Raw genomic sequence first — 14,063 nt, 5'->3', positions numbered from 1 at the left:
GCTATTTTATTCAGAGTTAATCGGCCTTTTTTTCTTTTCTTTTTTTAACTCCCCAAACTAGGCCATTCTTTGATCCCATCTTTCTAGTAAGATTGCTCAGAATTTACACATTTGCAGCTTCATTGTTGATCGCCGATCTCAAGTTCTTACAAATTTAATGTTGATGTATAATCCACTTTTTGGAAAGTAATATATTACATTGCTTAAAATCCAAGATATTCCACTGGGTTTATGGTGAGAAGTCTCCCCCAACTCTTCATTTATTCTCCTTGGATAAAACAGAGTGACCGTTTCTTGGGTGGATTTCCAGACACCCTGTGGAGCTCGGAGCACAAGTTAGAAGTTACGTATACCTACGCGTGCTCTTTGTTTTGCACAAAAAGTTGCTTACTATACTCCTGTTCTGCAAATTGCTTTGTTTACTTCATGATCTCTTAAATTACTCTGTACCAGTTAATTAAAAGCATCTTCATTGTTTTTATGGCTGCCTACTTTGCTGACAAAGGTCTGTCTAGTCAGAGCTATGGTTTTTCCAGTAGTCATGTATGGATGTGAGAGTTGGACTGTAAGAAAGCTGAGCACCAAAGAATTGATGCTTTTGAACTGTGATGTTGGAGAAGACTCTTGAGAGTTCCTTGGACTGCAAGGAGATCCAACTGGTCCATCCTAAAGCAGATCAGTCCTGAATATTCATTGGAAGGACTAATACTGAAGCGCCAATGCTTTGGCTACCGGATATGAAGAGCAGACTCATTGGAAAAGACCCTGATGCTGGGAAAGATTGAAGGCAGGAGAAGGGGAGGACAGAGGGTAAGATGGTTGTATGGCATCACCAGCTCTATGGACATGAGTTTGAGCAAGCTCCGGGAGTTGTTGATGGACAGGGAAACCTGATGTGCTGCAGTCCATGGGCTTGCAAAGAGTCAGACACGACTGAGGGACTGAACAGCAACAAGTACTTGCTTGTGAGCCAGAGCCGTAATTTTTTAACATCTCCTTTAGTTGTTTCCTTGCTTTGCTAAAACATACAATGCTGTGGTGAGCAGCCTTGTACATATGTCATTTTTGCATAAATGAGGGTATATCTGTGAGATATATTCTCATACATGGAATTGCTGAGTCACAGAGTATATGCATTTTAAATTCATGTGTTGTCAAAGGCCCCCCATAAAGGTAGTGTGTGAGAATACCTGTTTATCAATTTCTTGCCTTTTTCCATAAGGTAAGGAAGAATCATGTTAGTCACTCAGTTGTATTCGACTCTTTGCATCCTTGTGGACTGAAAGCCCACCAGGCTCCTCTGTCCATGGGATTCTCCAGGCAAGAATACTGGAATGGGTTGCCTTTCCCTTCTCCAGGGGATCTCCCTGACTCAGAGATTGAACCTGGGTCTCCTGCATTGCAGGCAGATTCTTTACCATATGAGCCATCAGGGATAAAGCAGATAAAAGTGGTCTTTGTATTGTTCCAGTGTGTCCATATCTTGCCATGAACATGATTGAGCATCTTTTTTTTTACTTGCCTGAGAGCTACTGGATTTTTTTGCTCAGTGAACTGTCTCTTCATATCCTTTGTCCACTCTTCTATTTGTTTTTCTCTGTCCATTTGTTGTTCTTTCTGTTAATTGATTTGGTAGGGAGAGCTTTGTAATTAGGCGAGTTAACCCTTTGCCTTCATATGAGTTGCAAATATTTTTTCCAAGTTTACCTATCACTTTTCCTTGGACTTTGTTACTGATTTCTTTGTCATGCAAATTTGTCAGCTTTCTCCTTTGTGACCTCAGGGGTCTGTATCAGGCTTTAGAAAGGCCTTCCCCACCCTGAGGTTGTGGTGTCTTTCACTTTTCACTGTCATGCGTTGGAGAAGGAAATGGCAGCCCACGCCAGTGTTCTTGCCTGGAGGATCCCAGGGACAGGAGAGCCTGGTGGGCTGCTGTCCATGGGGTCGCACAGAGTCCGACACGACTGAAGCGACTTAGCCGCAGCAGCATAGGGTTTTTTTTGGTTCTACCATCATTTTTTTTCTAGAATTTTGTTTTGTTTTTACTTTTAGTTGTTTGAGTCATCTAGAATGTATTTTGGTACGAGGCATGAGTTATGAGGCTCTATCTTCTTTTCCTCGGCCACAGTTGCTCATTTTAGCCTCGCTTTTATTTTGTGACTTACCAATTGCATGCCCAGTCCACCTCTCGTATACCATCCCTGTGCATCTCCGATGAGTCAATCCGATGAGTGGGATTTAGGATGACAGGTAAGTTTTCATAAGGCAGTTTGGCAAAGGGGAAAGATCACTATCTTCAGAGTCTAGCAGGCCTGGTTTGGAAGCTGGCTCTGCAACTTCTTAGCTCCACAATCTTGAGAAAGTTACTGAACCTATGTGACCTTTGTTACCTCATCTGTAAGATGTGGTTGATAACAGCCCATATTGCAGATGGATTGTGACAATTAGAGATAACGTGTAGAAACTGCCTGTTCAGTGCCTGACGCACAGCAGAGCCTTGATAGACAGGACCTGTTACCCTGGCTGTCGTCGTTAGCAGTATCAGTAGTGTGACTTGGTCTGAATGAGGACGTTCTGTCCCCGCCCCCGCTGTGTGTAGCCATTCTTCAGTAAAAGCTAATGTTCCTGGGAATTGGATACAGTGCTCCCCTACATAAGCCAAAGGACATGGCAAGTGCCCTAGGATGATCAGCCTGGCATTTTAAAGTTGTGTTTATAACCTCTGGGCAAATGTGGAATTGTTAGGATGACTATTAAAATAAGATTGCACTTTGCTACAAGAAGTCTATCCTACTGTAAAGAATGGTTTTGTAATCAGATTTCTGAATCTAACCACCAAGTGTTGTTTGTCTAGGATGAGTTCAGTGCTGTTTGGCTATGTGATGGTCTAGGAAACATTTAAGACCCGTATGACATCTTATTTCAGAACCTTATGTCCGGTCTTGTCATAACTCTGGAAATAACTTCATGGGGTGCAGAAACTTCACGGTCTAAACAGGAGTTGGTACTTAAGTTAACACTTTTAAACCACCACCCAGGACTCAGTCCTCACTGAGGTAATAATTCCTTCATCCCATACCTTTTCATGTGCGTATTCTCATACTCAAGATCTTTTTTTTTATGCAAACTTGGTTTTCTTCTAAGATTCTTTTTTGACCTTCTTCTTTTAGTAACATTCAATCTTCATTTAACATTTGTCTTTTGAAAACTTTCACTGTAGACAGTCCTCCTCCAGATAAACCCAGTTTCTTTGATAATTTTTAAATGTATTGCAACCAGTTTCATCATCTCGAAACTATGCCATTCCATTGTGTTTCTTCTCATATTTTCTCTTACTTATCCTACTTCTTTCTAAACTGGAACACTGAACTTCCCTTTCCCAAGCGTCTCGAAAATTATCAATCCTTCAGAAAATCTTCCAGTTGTTTTTCTGTTTTCCTACTTTTGTTTGCTTCTCTGAGCCCCAGATATGTTACTAGAATCTTTTTTGTTAATGTAAACTGTTAAAACCTAACATTTTCACCGTCAACGGTAAGAAAACTTCCATTTTGGGGATTTTTGTTGTTTAGACGCTAAATCATGTCAGACTCTTTTGCAGCCCTGTACTGTAGCCCACCAGGCTCCTCTGTCCATGGGATTTCCCAGGCAGGAATGCTGGAGTGGGTTGTCATTTCCTTCTCCAGGGATCTTTCCAACCCAGGAATTGGACCTGTATCGCCTATGTTGGCAGGTGGATTCTTTACAACTGAGCCACCAGGGAAGCCTTTGGGGAATTTTACTTCATTGTAAAACAGTAAGTTTTCTTCCATAATAATCAGTCCAGAAATATAATGAGGGCCTTCTGTGTCCCCAGGCTCTGTGGATACAGGTGTGAATAATTCCCTGCCTTTAGGAGTTTACTTTCTGCAGAGAAGACAGATAACATATAAACCAACAGATGTAATCATTTCTGTTTACTGGGGTTATGGAGGAGTTCTACACAGTAACACATGAGGAATGACCAGGCTGGAGCAGGGCGGAGCAGCTTGTCTCCTTCTTTACAATTCTTATGTTTAGAATTTAAATACAAGTTTAACTCTGGTCTTTTGTTTCCTCTTTATTTTTCCTGTAACATTTTTTACTAGTGCTTTCTGGTGGCGTTCCACTGCCCCGTTTTGTTCATCCCTTGGATAGCCAACCGCCCATATTTGACATGTGACTACATAATCTCATTGCCTCGTGTCCTTTCTCCTTGTTTTTTGAGATAATTTTTATTTAATTTATTTTTGGCTGTGCTGGGTCTTCGTGTGGGCTTTTCTCTAGTTGCGACAAATGAGGGCCACTCTCTAGTTGTGGTGCTTGGGTTTCCCCGTTGCAGTGGCTTCTGTTGTGGAGTATGGGCTCTGGGGCGTGCAGGTTTCATAATCTTATGCTTCCTTTCTGATTCCTGAACAGTTTTCTGCCACAGCTTCTGTAGTGAAGGTCATCTTTGTGTGTGTGTGTGCTCAGTCAAGTCTGAGTCTCTCAGACCCCATGGACTGTGTAGCCCACCAGGCTCCTCTGTCCGTGGGATTTCCCAGGCAAGAATGGTGCAAGTTGCCATTTCCTTCTCTAGAGGATCTTCCTGATCCAAGGATTGAACACGTGTCTCCAGCGTCTCCTGCATTGACAGGTGGATTCTTTACCACTGAGCTGCTTGGGAAGCCCCTTTGTAAAAGAATGATGATTCTCAAATGCTTGTCTGCGTGGAACGTGTGTTGGGGTGTAAGGTTGACAATGCTTTTATCATAAGAACTGGACTTTACTATGAGAGCTGTACTATTTTAGGAAATACCATACTGCTGCTGCTGCTGAGTCGCTTCAGTCGTGTCTGACTCTGTGCGACCCCATAGACAGCAGCCCACCAGGCTCCCCTGTCCCTGGACTGGGTTGCCATTTCCTTCTCCAGTGCATGAAAGTGAAAAGTGAAAGTGAAGTTGTTCAGTCATGTCTGACTCTGTGCGACCTCATGGACTGCAGCCTACCAGGCTCCTCCATCCATGGGATTTTCCAGGCAAGAGTACTGGAGTGCGGTGCCATTGCCTTCTCCGAGGAAATACCATAGTGAATAGTAAATAGTGAATGTAATGGCTTAGCTCAGCAAAATAAAGTTAGCAATCCCCAGGGTTTTAGGACATGGAGCTCGTACTCCTTCTAGACTGACTGTAGATTCAAAAATAACACTCAGTGTTCCTTTTCTGTTTTCAGGGATGACTCTGTCCCAGAAGACAACATCTGGAGGGGCATCCTCTCTGTAATTTTCTTCTTTCTTATCATCAGTGTATTAGCTTTCCCCAATGGTAAGTGATGTAATGCTTTATCACATTTCTCCCCTCCGTTGTGTCCTTGTTGGTATTTTTGAGATGCATGTCATCTAGAAGATGAAACTAGAGGGTGGAATTAAAAAAAAGAATCTGAACGTTGCGTGGTGACTCGGGGAGCAGGCTCTGGAGGCAGACTGCCCATTCCTAGCTCTGTCTCCTCTGTCCTCCTTTAAGACATTTCTGTCTGAAATGGAGAGAAGTACAGCGGTAACAGCAAACTGAATTAATACCATAAAATACTCTGAACAGTGGCTGACGAATCATAAGCGCTCGGTGAATGTCAACTGTTGTTCTTCTTACTGTTTTTGGTATTATCAGCCAAGTTGTAAAATATGCAGTTACTGCTCATTTACTCCTTTTTGCTAAGGATGGGGTCAGTGCTTTAATGAATATTACTTAAATAACTTGCTGTCTTTAACTGGAAACTTTTCTGGGATATGAATTTCCATTATCAGGTTAAAAAAAATGATTATTGTGACATTTTCCTCTTTCAGTGTTATGGAGTGAGGCAAAAGCCTTGGTTTAAAAACTATAATTTCATATTCTGCCACACTTAAGATTCACCCCTTTCCTCTGAATGGTCCCTAACAAGTTATATTATTATTTTTTTATTCTGCTTCAGTACTTCCTCCCTGGAATATTCTTTACTTATTCTCTGCAGGTGATTTTCTAAATATTCACTTTTTGTATCCTGTTTCTTTAACATTCAGGGTATTTTGTAACTGTTGCCGTCTTTTTTCGCCAGTTGTGCTCCATGAGCCCTGCTCAGGTTTTAAATATCATGATTTAAGATGTGCTTCTTCTCCATCCTCCTATCTATTCAGTAGAGTATAATCTATAATATACTGAGCTCCTTATGAACGTTACCAATGCTACCTGGAGCTGCACCCTGGTGATAGGATTCCAATACCAATTCCATTGTGTGTGTGGGTATGGAGGGGTGGTGTCCATTGCTGAACATCAGCTGGGCATCCTGCAGTTCTACTCAATTTGACACTGTCTGCCTGGGGATAGATTGGATTCCGCAGGTTAAGTTCCAACCAGCTGCTCCTGCCTCCACTGAGTCACAAGTCCAGGGTGTCCCCTGTGCCTCTGACCCAATGCCTGAAGATCAGAGGTTCCCTTGACCTCCTCTTCAGGTGTGATTAATTTGCTAGAACAGCTCCGGAGACCAGTTTACTCTCAGATAACTGAGAATATTAACCGACAGCCAGATGTAGAGATGCTTGGTGGAAAGGGGGGAGCCTTTTCCTTGCTTTCTCGGGGCGCCATTTGCACCAGATTTCCACGTGCTCACCAACCCAGAAGCTTTCTGAGCTCTATCCTTTTAGGTTTCATCACGTTGGTAATGACTGATTAAATCTTTCAGTTCAGTTCAGTTCAGTCGCTCAGTCGTGTCCGACTCTTTGCGACCCCATGAATCGCAGCACGCCAGGCCTCCCTGTCCATCACCATCTCCCGGAGTTCACTCAGACTCACGTCCATCGAGTCCGTGATGCCATCCAGCCATCTCATCGTGGGTCATCCCGTTCTCCTCCTGCCCCCAATCTCTCCCAGCATCAAAGTCTTTTCCAATGAGTCAACTCTTAGCATGAGGTGGCCAAAGTACTGGAGCTTCAGCTTTAGCATCATTCCTTCCAAAGAAATCCCAGGGTTGATCTCCTTCAGAACGGACTGGTTGGATCTCCTTGCAGTCCAAGGGACTCTCAAGAGTCTTCTCCAACACCACAGTTCAAAAGCATCAATTCTTCGGTGCTCAGCCTTCTTCACAGTCCAACTCTCACATCCATACATGACCACAGGAAAAACCATAGCCTTGACTAGGTGGACCTTAGTCAGCAAAGTAATGTCTCTGCTCTTGAATATGCTATCTAGGTTGGTCATAACTTTTCTTCCAAGGAGTAAGCGTCTTTTAATTTCATGGCTGCAGTCACCATCTGCAGTGATTTTGGAGCCCCCCAAAATAAAGTCTGACACTGTTTCCACTGTTTCCCCAACTATTTCCCATGAAGTGATGGGACCAGATGCCATGATCTTCGTTTTCTGAATGTTGAGCTTTAAGCCAACTTTTTCACTTTCCTCTTTCACTTTCATCAAGAGGCTTTTTAGCTCCTCTTCACTTTCTGCCATAAGGGTGGTGTCATCTGCATACATGACTACTGGAAAAACCATAGCCTCGACTAGACCGTTGCCCATTGGTAATTGATTTGCCCGCCAGCCCCTCCCCCATCGCCAGAGGTCAGGGCAGGACTGAAGGGTTCCTATCTCTAATCACCTTATTGGCTCCACTGGCCTCCTTCCTGAGCCGCTTCATTAAGGTAGCAAAAGACTCTTACACTTAGGAAATTCCTGGAGTTTAGAACTCAGTTCCAGAAAGGGGACAAAGATCAAATACTTGCTTCTTATAGATCACAGTACTCAAGAAAGTCCCCTGCATACGAGTTCTGTTCCAGAATGCATTCGTATGTCCAGTTTGTTCGTAAATTCAACAACGTTGGGTATCCAACTAATACATTCGGCCACATAGTACATTGCTATAATAGATTTATTATTTGTTATTTGTGTTATTCACACAAATAACATTTAAAAAAACAAACCCAAAAGATAAAGCATTGTTGGTCTCAGAGTACAGTACTTTGAAAAGTACGGTGTGTTAGTCGCTCAGTTGTGTCCGACCCTTTGCAATCCCATGGACTATAGCTCTCCAGGCTCCCCTGTCCATGGAATTCTCCAGGCTGGAATTCTGGAGTGGGCTGCCACGCCCTTCTCCAGGGGATCTTCCTGACCCAGGGATTGAACCTGGTCAAATTCTTTACCATCTGAGCAAATTCTTGACCATCTGAGCCCCGAAGGGAGCCTGAGAAGTGCAGTCGCACCAGCTATACCGGGGTTCTGGACACCTTGGGCTTGAAATAAAGACACTGGACCGCTGTACTCTATACCATGAAAGTGAAAGGAAAGTGAAAGTGAAAGTTGCTCAGTCCTGTCTGACTCTTCGTGACCCCATGGACTGTGTAGTCCATGGCATTCTCCAGGCCAGAAGACTGGAGTGGGTAGCCTTTCCCTTCTCCAGGGTGTCTTCCCAACCCAGGGATTGAACCGGGGTCTCCCAACGTTGCAGGCGATTCTTTACCACCTGAGCCACAAGGGAAGCCCAAGGAGACTGGAGTGGGTAGCCTATCCCTTCTCCAGCGGATCTTCCCCACTCAGGAATCGAACCAGGGTCTCCTGCGTTGCAGGCGGAGTCTTTGCCAACTGAGCTCTGAGGGAAGCCCACTCTATACAGCAAAGTACACAAAAGCACAAGCACTTGTAGAGGATGCATGCACGTGAGAGTGCACACCAGACGCACGAACTAACTTGCGTGATTGGACACACACATGCACGTTCGCACCGTTGAATGTTTACAGCTTGAAGGTCCATATGTAGGGGTCTTACTGTGTAATAATGGCAAGTCTTCCAGGTTTTGCAAAATGCTGCCAGTGGAATTTTGTTCTGTATTATTATTTCTTTTCATGAGCATTTTCTTTTTCCACATTTTTTATATTTATTTGTGTGTGCTGAGTCTTAGTTGGGGCATGCAGAATTTTTAGTTGTACCTTTCAAACTCTTAGTTTCGACATGTGGGAATCTAGTTCCCCGAACGGAGATTGAACCTGGGCCCTCGGCATTGGAACCGTGGAATCTTAGCCCCTGGACCACCAAGGAATTCCCTGTTCTGTAATTTTGTGGGTTCTGCTGGTATCGTAATAATCCAACCAGTAAAACCATGATTCTGAATCCTTCGGGGAGTGGATAATTCTAGATGACCAAGTTATTTGGCAGCTGAGTCTAGTTCTCCAACCCCTCAAGCTTTTAGATTTTTACTTTTATTTTTGTGTTTTTAGTGAAAACCTTTCAAGATATGAAAACCTGTGTCTTAGTGTAGGCTGCTGTGATAGAATACCGTGGACTCAGTGGCTTACACAGAAGATTTCATCCTGTAGCAGCTGTGAACCTGTCAAGCCAAGCAAGCTCCGTGCTTACAGAATACGAGAGTCAGCCAGGTGCAGAGCAGACACTGCCAGTCCCAAAAGAAGAGACTGGGAGGAAGGAAGGGGGGACAAATTCTAGGCCAAAACTTAGGAAGGCAAACTGAGATTTCAGGGTTTGGGAATAATGCTCCTGGACTTGACGCTCTGCCGTCCAGACCCCCCTGGGGCAGCGGTCTGCCCCCGCAGCTTGCCCAGTCGGGGTTGAATCCCCGAGACTCCAGCAGACTCTTCTCCCTGGCCCTACTGGGCATCGGTCTTGCCCTTTGAAACCAAGGTGGAGGCCATCCTGATCCTGTCCCCGCCATGGCCCTGATGGATGATCTCTGAGCCACCTTGGGGTCCCTCTTCCTATGTCTAAAAGATAGCAAATGTTCACAGTCAAGTAGCTCTGTGGTTTGGCCCTGAAGGATCCAGAAAGGCCAACCGTCTTCACCCTCAGGGTTAGAATTTCAACATGTGAATTTGGGGGGATGCAAACCTTCCGTCCACAACACCTGCATACCTTACGTGGATAATGACCAAACATGATTTGGCCTTTCCTTGGTGGTGAAAGTTCTTTAAATACGTAGTGATTGCAGCATGGAGAGAAGATGTTCAGGATACAGATAGGTCATGGAATGAAGGGGAATTGGCCCAGCTGTGATATCTACATCCTAGGAAACATCCCCAGTGTTACAGCTTCTCAAATTATTTGTCTTACTTTCTTTTTCCTCCCGCTTTCAACACACAAGGGCTTCGCAGGTGGCATTAGTGGCAAAGAACCTGCCTGCCAATGAAGGAGACATAAGAGACTCTAATTTGATCCCTGGGTCAGGAAGATCCCCTGGAGGAGGTCATGGCAACCCATATCAGTATTCTTGCCCGGAGAATCCCCATGGAGAGAGGAGCCTGGTGGGCTGCAGTCCAAAGGGCCACAAAGAGTCAGACATGACTGAAGCGACTTAGCACGCATGTAGGCCCCAGCACACAACATCTCAAGAGTTTAGGATTAGGGACAGCTTGGACTTCACGGAGCCCATCTTCTCTTTCAAGGGCGCTGTGCCGTCGTGCAGCTTAAGTGGCCACTTGGGGCATCGAGCATTTTCTACACAGTGGTGGTCCCCCTGAGCTCTGGAACCTGGTCTTAACAAAGGTGGCCTAAGAATATAGCCCAGAGTAGATAGTAAACTGCATCTTGGGTTTGCTGCCAACACAAGGTCTCCGGGTGCCTGAGCCCCAAGGGAAGATGAACAGGTGACAGTTCAGCTGGTGGCTCCTGACACTCCCTCAGCCCCTGCCTGCTGTGTCGTGTGTAGACCAGTGGCTTACTTCCCAGCCATCGTTTGATGCCAGGACCGCTGTTGGTCTGTACCCTCTCTTCCTGTTTCTTATCTCATTTGTCCCCCACCATCTTTTTTTTTTTTTTTCTTCTTCTAATTTTTATTTTAAATCAGTCAGAACACCGTATGTGCTCAGGAAACTAATCAATCCAGAGATGTGTCTGTTCCCCCAGCCTCCTGTTCTCCTTGGCTGGGTGTTAATTCCTGCGTGTTTTTTCACAGCTTCGCAGGTTTCTTTTCTGCTTTTTTAGAAACATTTAGGCTTGCTAATTCTAAGAGCTGTGCTGGAAGTTTAGGGATTCCCAGACTCAGCCCTCCATAGCTGCGATTTTACAGCCTTCCCTGCTGGGGGACTCCAGCAGGCACTGGGGCTGTGGTGCTTTCCTTAAGGTCCCCAAAGCCCTGGACGGTGGGGACTGCATCTGTCGGATGTGACATTTCGAATGCTTTCTGCTCTTTTCCCTCGTGAAGACCTGTCGTCTTCAATGTCCGCGTCACCGGTTCAGTCTCTCATGGTGGGCCTGGGCTTCTGTTTTCCCTTTTGGAAAGATAAAGGCTGTTTGTTTTCATGCTTTCCCTGGCTCCCCTGACTGTGTGATAACACGCAAAGCAGGGAGGACCCGCAGGGTCCTGCTTGGTTTACGGCTGATCCCAAGGCCGGCCAGTCACTCCTGGACCACCCTCAGCCGCTGCCGCCAGCCTGGGGTTAGGGCCCAGCCCTGCACGGTCTTGTGCTCAGCAGAGCCCTGGTCTTGTCTCACACGCGGCCCATCATGGGGTGCCTCATCTCTGTCTCCTGTGTGTGTCTCTCTCTCTGTTTCTCCTTCTCTCTGCCAGTCACTGGCTCTTCTTTCTCCCAGGAGCACTGTCTCAGGGCCTTGGTTGGCCTGTGTCTGGGATGCTTGGACTCCACGTCCGCAGCGGGGAGGCTGTGCCTTTCCTTCTCTGGTGATCAGACCCTTCGCCCACAAAAAGGACAGAGACCTTCAGAATTCTGCGCAAGAAGGGTTAGGATGTCAGGGAAGCCGTGCTTGGAGGGACTGTCTCGCAGCCACGTGTACTGAGCGAGGCCACTATTGTCTGCCTTGTTCTCTAAAGAGCCAGTTACTCTACGTCAGATCAGTAAAACCCTAAGTTTCCACATTAAAGAATGCTGTCCTTGAATATTTTTTTGAATCAGGAGGTGGCATGGAGTTGATGGGACTGGGGACCTGGTTGGCCCTCCTGGGAAAGGGTCCCCCCTGGCATGTGACTGGCCCCTACCCCCAGCTGGCATTCAGACGCCAGCCTTTGTGGGAGCTGTTCCGCTGGATGGATGAAACTCCATTTCTCTGAGTGGTGTGGACATGCCTCTTCCCATTCCAGTCTTGCCACCTCGTCTTCCACTCTCCCCACCCTTGGCGCAAATTCTCGAATTAAGTATTGGAATGAATGGGAGGAACGGAGCCCAGCGTCTGCCTTCTCCTTGAAAGGCAGTTTTGGGGAAGTGCCCACAGTGGATGGCATTCCCAGAATGGCTCTGTTTTGGCAGAGTCACATGCATTTCTCCTTGACCTAGTAAAGGTTGCCCTAAATGTTTACGAATCAGCCTGAATTTGGTTATCTCCCTATGTCTTGTGTGTGTGATCACGTTCACGTATGCTCTGTGTGCCAGGACTGGTCTGCTCCTACAGGAGGGGGCCCTGTGGTTCTTCGGGAACAGAGTCCAGATGACAAAGACCCTTGACTTTCTCCATAAGGTCTATAACAGCTGGTATGCTTTTGGCCTCAAATAATAGGAGATGTCTTTCAAAGTGGCTTAAAGAATAAATAAAACGTTTGCTTTCTTGCATCCACGAGAGGTTCTGCGAGAGAGTGGTTTAGGGTTGGCTAATTGAGCAGCTCGGTGACACGTGAAGACCCGGGCTCTCTGCCTGTCTTGTGGCCTTGGGACAGCTGCGGCCCTGCTGGCGTGCGGCTGTGGGCGGTGTCCAGCCGCAGAGGGGCCCCTGTCTTCCCCTGAATCTTAGAGTGAAGAGGGCTTTTCTAGAAAGCCTGCAGCGCACGTGCCCCCCATCTACTTTGGTTAGGCTTAGGCCCCACCCAACTCTGCCCCTGGCTGACCTGAGGACAGGCATTTGGTGGTTGGAGGACCTCCCAGGCACATTCATAGATCTCCTGTAGATCTCCGCTGGCTGGAAGAGTGGAAGAGAACCAGGATTGCCTCCATCAGCTTAGAATTTACCGCTGGGGTTCATGGAGGAGGAGTGGAGGAGACTCAGGCAAACTTTTTCATTTGACAGTCGACAGAGTGAGTGACGGGGTGGGTTCCAGAGTTCCTTCCTTGCATTTGATAAACGCACAAGGAGAGACACCCCAGGGGGAGACCCGGGAGGGAGAGGGTGTGTTACCTATACCCACTTCTTTTCTGTCACCTTTTCTCCCATTCTCTCTCTTCTGGTTTCCTTGAAGAAAACATTTTAAATACCGCCTCCACCTCCTTAGAGCAACTGGCCCTCCCATGGAAGTGTAATTTTAACTATGCCACTGTGGCATTGGAGTGTAATTATAACCGCGTCACGGTCACCGGAGTGAAATTTAGAAACCCGCTGCCTCTCCAGCTGGCTGTGAGATTCCTTTCAACAGGTGACTTCTGTGTGCCTTTCCAACTTTGGAGGGCCTCCTTTACGCTCCTCCCCTTCCACCCTACCCGACCCCAGCCACCCCAGCCTTATCCTGGGCCCCCGTTGCCCAGCCCACGGTGGTCTTCTCAACAGATACGTGGTGAATTAAGTAATGAATCTGTCAGGAAAGAAGTTCACAGAATTAGCCCTCTCTTGTCCTCTTCTCATATGCAAGAGGAGCACCGTTGAGCTCTTCTTCAGGGTATTTTGAAGAGGGTGAGATCTCTAGGATGTCTTGATTTTTCCGAGTTTACATTTCTATTTGTCCTCATCTGATTTCTCTGAGCTTAGATAGTGCGAATCACATCTCCTTGAGGCATGAAGGCGATCCAGAAGATTCATTGTCTCCTAAATTGAAAGAAGGAAAAAATGGTATAATCTCCTCCCATTCTCTGTCTTCTGCCCCACGCCTTTTTTTGTTTTTTTGTTTTTTTTGATAGAAAAATTATTTCTTAGGTTTGAAATTTGCTGAGAGATCGTTTTTTTCCCCACCTTTTCTGGGTTTTTCCTAGAGGAATTTAAACTTTAAACTAGTACTAATCAAATATCTTGCAATTTCCTTTGTCAATTACACCCGATAAAGCTGAAAACGAGGTAATAAAGAGAGAAGGCAGATTGCGAGGCTCCCAGGCACAGTCCTTCCGCTGCTGGAAAGGCAGCTTCTGACTTGGGTTAAAAGGATTCTCGCTCCCTCGGGTTGGTTCG

The 14,063-nt window shown here is 46.0% G+C and overlaps 1 protein-coding gene across 2 annotated transcripts in view; it reads left to right on the top strand.

The window, feature by feature from the left end:
• Positions 1 to 14,063, top strand: part of PTDSS1 (phosphatidylserine synthase 1) — a 70,490-nt gene that overhangs the window by 9,475 nt on the left and 46,952 nt on the right. The window contains exon 2 of one of the 2 annotated variants that reach the window (XM_027973201.3): positions 5,227 to 5,318. The exons of the other annotated variant lie outside the window; for it this stretch is intronic. Coding sequence (XP_027829002.1) covers positions 5,227 to 5,318 — 92 coding nt within the window. The remainder of the gene's footprint in view (positions 1 to 5,226; positions 5,319 to 14,063) is intronic. 2 annotated transcript variants of the gene reach the window in all.

This window comes from Ovis aries, chromosome 9 (genome assembly GCF_016772045.2).
Source record: "Ovis aries strain OAR_USU_Benz2616 breed Rambouillet chromosome 9, ARS-UI_Ramb_v3.0, whole genome shotgun sequence".
In the NCBI taxonomy this organism is placed as follows: domain Eukaryota; kingdom Metazoa; phylum Chordata; class Mammalia; order Artiodactyla; family Bovidae; genus Ovis; species Ovis aries.
The sequence above is the reverse complement of the archived record's forward strand: the minus strand, read 5'-3'. Positions and strand labels throughout refer to the sequence as shown.